Here is a 4837-nt window from a genome sequence, read left to right as displayed (position 1 = left end):
GATGACATGGTGTACTCCCCATATGACTCTTTTTACCTATGTTGCGTCTTCGAGGTCCTTAAAGTCTTAGGTGTATTTAACCGGATATGACAATTTTATTGAACATGGAAATCTTGGATTACATTCATAGTCCGTACTGAAGGAAAAATGATCCATGAACAGATACCATAAAATTGCGTAAGACGAAGCACGCAGTAACTTTTTTATTGTCAAAGTATTTCTGTTGTACATTCTAGTTTTCTGTAAGGTTATTTTTTGAGAAGCAACACTAAATTATAACACCTTCAGCAACTGCACCTCAAACACCAATGGCTCATTTGCATGAGAAAGAAGGCTTCGCCGAGGTCCAAACTGCAAATCAACACCCCAAAAAAACATTTTAATGGAATCACTAATAGATGTTAGAGAATCAAATTTTATATTGCTTGGCCTTGGCGCAGTGCCACTGCTAGTAATAATTTATGAAATTAAAAAATAGCAAAACCAAACCTCCTCAGGAATTGGTTTTAAATTTTCATTAACATATCCGGCTGATGGAGGTATCAATGCCCTTCTCTTCCCTGCAAGAAATACAAACTTACTATCAATTAAAGTGTTACATTTCCGTTTACAGGAGAACAATCACTAATAGGGCAGTTGCTTCATCCTAATTTTTTTGTGGCATTATATTATATTATGGGTTATGAATTGACAGATAGAGCTTAGAGATCTGTAAAACCCTTGAGTTACCTCCAACCTTCATACCAATCAGGACCTGCTTCAAGCCTCTAATAATCTGTTTGTTTCTTGTAAAAGAAAACAGAAAATTAATGAAAATGAAAACATTTGTGTTTGTTAAGACACTCAGATAGAACTATGAAAAACAAAGGAACATGAGTGAACCAACCTGATTATCATCAAGGGGGAGTATTACAGGCTTACTTTCTCCGTTGAACTGATCCACGGTGCTAAAATTTGGAACACACCATCATACAAGTTAAACAAAAAGCTAGTTCCCAGTCTCCGTAATTGTACCTAATGCTTAATTACACAACCTTGCATAACTTAGAGACAAAGGAGATGATTGCAATTTTACCTGTGAACAAAATAGCCATTGGAACGTCGACAAACGTAGTTAAATTCAACTAGATCACCATCCTGTGCTTCAATCCCTATTCCGTCAACAACATCTTGAGGTACATAATATAATAAGACTGTAAGTTTATATTCTACATTTTGGATTGAACTTTTAGCGTAGTACGGAAATTCAGTAAGATGGTTGCTGTATTTTAATGTACATCCTAGGAAAAGAAAATACAGACCTTGAATTATTAGTCCATCAGCCAGCCTTCGAGTCCTGTGTACTCCAAATTCAAAAAGTCGATCAAATTGATAAAGAGCTTCGCATCACAAGATTTACCTGACTAGTCCCAAATCTAAGTTCTAACAAATGAAGTAAACAACCTGTCTAAAAATCTAACCTCATCCACACTCCCGATTATGAACTTGTACTGATTTCTTTTCGGTTTTCTCCGATTTCAGAAATTTAAAGGCAGAACAACTGATTATAATTGATACATGACTTACCGAAGTACTTCAGGTTCCATTGAATCCGGCATCGGTGCAGCCACAACAGGATGAGCCACATATAGTAATGCAGTAGTGAAACCTATAGAATCCAAAACTAACCTCCTTGTCACTTTGCTCTGGAAATCGATTTGGATGACCAGCCTAGTGTTATTATTGTCTTGCTGCTTCTTATTTAAGTTTCCAGATGTGAGAATGCATTGACATTGAGTTAAGTTTCTGAAATTGCAGGCTGCCATATTCATCTGAGAGAAAACAAGATAAGTTGAGGAAAAGGCTTTGTGCTGTTTGTGCTTTCTGGTAGGAAAAGATAGGATTTTGTATATCTAGGATCAGGCGTTCTGTGTACATCACTGTACAAGTGGTACTCTGACTGTGACTTGACTTGGTTTGACTTGGAGTCTTGTACTTTTCAAAGAGGTACACCACCATTTATGCCTGCTGCAACATACTTATACTCCCCAAAATCCACGGCTTCATCAATGGTTTCTTCTACAGTTTGTATCTTTCTCTAAATCTCTAAATCCCTGCAGGTGATGCCCAGCTTTTTATTGTCAAGACCCAATTTTTTTTATAATTTGTCTGCCGGAATCTTCACAGCATCAAGAGGAGGTACAGTACCAAACTTTATGTTGTCCCGAGCGCTGAGTATTGTTGCTTCATGAACTTTGAGAATTTCATTTTTTAGATAGTTATCGCCAAAGTTACATTCTGCTGTTGCATTTCCCGAATTGGTTTCCAGGGATAGGAAAAAATCGAGGAGGATGATTAAATGTGTGGTGGAAATTTGAGATAGTGTTATTAGGTTTGAGAAGTTGGATTTTGTTATTCGAGATTAATGAAGAAGAAAAGAAGAAGATACGTGTTTTGATGACCAAATGGATTAAAAGTTTAAAACTGATATGCACATAAGGGAGTCCTGAAAAGGGAGTGGTTCCAAATGGCAAACTAGCCAGTTTGTTATGCCCATAGGAACAGGCCTAAACTGCTAAATTGGGGCATATGTCACTTATTTTGGGCCTATCAAATTTCCCTTTCCACTCCTCCAAATTGCAATGGGCTACCAAACTTTTCAAAAATACTAATTTACCCCTACATTAATTTCTAAAACAATCTCATATAAACACTAATCTTTCCATTTTCAGTAAATCCAAAAACATAAAAAACCTAGACCTAAAAAACTTTCTATTTACATCATAATCTTTCCAAATTCTCAAAACCCTTATCATTTTTTTGATCCTCTTCTCCAACGATCTTCGTTCCAACCAAGAAAAAAGTAAATCTTCTTTAACCCATTCTATGGTTCGCATTTCTTCATTGATTAACATATTTAAATCTTCGATTTTCGAAAATCAAAACCTCTGATTACACCCAGAATCGGTTTATGTTGACATATCGAATAAACCGATAATGGGTTTTGTTCTTCAGCCATGAAGAGCATGCAGAGTAATCGGTTGATATGATGATTATCATCAACCGATTCTAGGTTTAGAAACGAAATATGAAAATACATCACCAGAATCGGTTTATAAGTGCTTTAGAATAATCCGATTATGGGTACAAACTTTTTTTTTTTTAACTATGCGATCCCATAATCGGGTTTTATGTGCTTGTTAATTTACCGATTAAGATTGTCTCTTCAGATTCCTTTCTATAATCGATTTTTATATATGTATCACATAAAATCGGTTGTTTATGTTTGACATTCCTGTGTGTTTTGTTGTTGAGAATGGGATTACATATGTTTAGTTATGTACCTATTGGTTAACTTGATTTTTGTTTTTTTTTGTTATGTAGATATGGACTTCGGACACCTAGTGTTTTACACTCGAGAGCTCACCTTGGAGGATATTCTTAGGGAACCAACCAGTGCCAGAAAGAAGCCTCTATAAGTTTGCTTTTGGGCGTGAGACCCGTCTTGAACAAGCCCTCACATTGATGGAAAAGCTTGCACTAGAAGAGATTTATGAGGTCATGAGGTTCACTAGGAGAAGGAAAGACATGATTTCAGCTGAGAGGGATCGAAATGGATTTATGGAAGGTATGTGGGAAGAAATGGCTCAATATCAAGTCATGGCTGAAGCAGAAGCTACTGCTCTTGATGGTGGTGCTATTGCTGATGTTGGTGATGCTCTGGTGCTCCTGCTGATGGTGGTGCTGCTGCTGTTGCAAATGCTCCCGGTGGTGCTGCTGCTGCCGGTGCTGATCCTGCTCTTTAAGTTTTTAATTTTAAGTTTTAGATATTAAAAGTTTAAGTGTATAAGACTTGTGGTTGTTTTAAGTTGTTAACACTCTTTTAAGATGGTTAAGTTTTGTATTTTGGATGATCATGGTGTTGAACTTAATGCGCTTAAAGTTTTAATTATAATTATGTGTATGAAACAAGTTTATGCATCCTCAATAATTCTGTTGCCTGAACACATGCCAACAATCGGGCTACTCGATATGTCAACATAAACCGATTATCTAGGTTCCATAAAGGAATCGGTTTATGTGTGGGGTAAGTATAATCCGATTCTTCCTGCCTTAGAAATGTTGTTTTTCCTGTATGTTTTTCAAGCTACAATCGGATCACATATGCATCTATATAAACCGATTAGTGTCAGTGAAAATTCAAATCTTTTACATGTTTTTAATCGGTTTATGTTGGTCACAAGAAAGACCGATTCCTGGTGGCATACAAATACAATTGAATTTTACAGACCTTCGAGAAGACCAATTATTTCAAATTATTTCACTTTTTTCAAAAAATAAAAAACTCCTTAGGGAATTTCTCTATATATAGAGACCTTATCCTTGGACCCTTTTTGGCCCAAAATTGCTAATTCTATTCCCTTACACTCCATATACTCCACAACTACTTATTTCATACCTCCATATACAAGAAATGGCATCATTTGATTCAAATGAATATCTATCCATCACCAAATCATGGTACGCCGAAACTCGAATTAAAAATCAGTCCTCCGTAAGCGTAGATGCCGAAACCTTTTGGAAAAAGGTGCATAACAAATATAGGCAAGATTTTGGGAATCCAATGGAAGTAGTGTTCAACAAGTCCATGATAGGCACCAAGTCATCGAAAGTGCGATACTTGTTTATTTAGATATCCAACATCGGATTTTGAACGCTAGCCACTTTAGCTTGTCCAGTGAACAATTTGTAAGTGTTTTTGTGGTTTATTTTACGTAATCCATGTTTTTTTATCTCCCAATGAAACACTACTAACTAAGTAAGTTTGTGTTGTGTTTTTGTAGCATGAAGTCGTGTA

General features: G+C 36.2%; 1 protein-coding gene across 1 annotated transcript; it reads right to left on the bottom strand.

Moving 5' to 3' along the window:
• Positions 1 to 73: 73 nt before the first annotated feature.
• Positions 74 to 2396, bottom strand: LOC113348433 (peptidyl-prolyl cis-trans isomerase FKBP16-1, chloroplastic-like). The gene is made up of 7 exons (XM_026592203.1): positions 1567 to 2396; positions 1302 to 1336; positions 1076 to 1169; positions 887 to 947; positions 730 to 775; positions 490 to 560; positions 74 to 351 (listed from the first exon to the last, which is right to left on the bottom strand). Exons 1-7 carry the CDS (start codon positions 1809 to 1811, stop codon positions 274 to 276), a joined length of 630 nt encoding a protein of 209 aa, XP_026447988.1. The 5' UTR covers positions 1812 to 2396; the 3' UTR covers positions 74 to 273.
• Between the last annotated feature and the right edge of the window lie 2441 nt (positions 2397 to 4837).

This window comes from Papaver somniferum, chromosome 2, assembly GCF_003573695.1.
Source record: "Papaver somniferum cultivar HN1 chromosome 2, ASM357369v1, whole genome shotgun sequence".
NCBI classification, from domain to species: domain Eukaryota; kingdom Viridiplantae; phylum Streptophyta; class Magnoliopsida; order Ranunculales; family Papaveraceae; genus Papaver; species Papaver somniferum.
This window is presented reverse-complemented; position numbering and strand designations above follow the sequence as displayed.

Excerpts from the sequence above, each read along its gene's own strand:
- LOC113348433 (XM_026592203.1), bottom strand. The coding sequence starts at position 1,811 with ATGAATATGGCAGCCTGCAATTTCAGAAACTTAACTCAATGTCAATGC. Across the intron at positions 948-1,075 it reads AATGGCTATTTTGTTCACAG|CACCGTGGATCAGTTCAACG; the intron begins GTAAAATTGCAA and ends TCCAAATTTTAG. Across the intron at positions 352-489 it reads TAAAACCAATTCCTGAGGAG|TTTGGACCTCGGCGAAGCCT; the intron begins GTTTGGTTTTGC and ends GTTGATTTGCAG.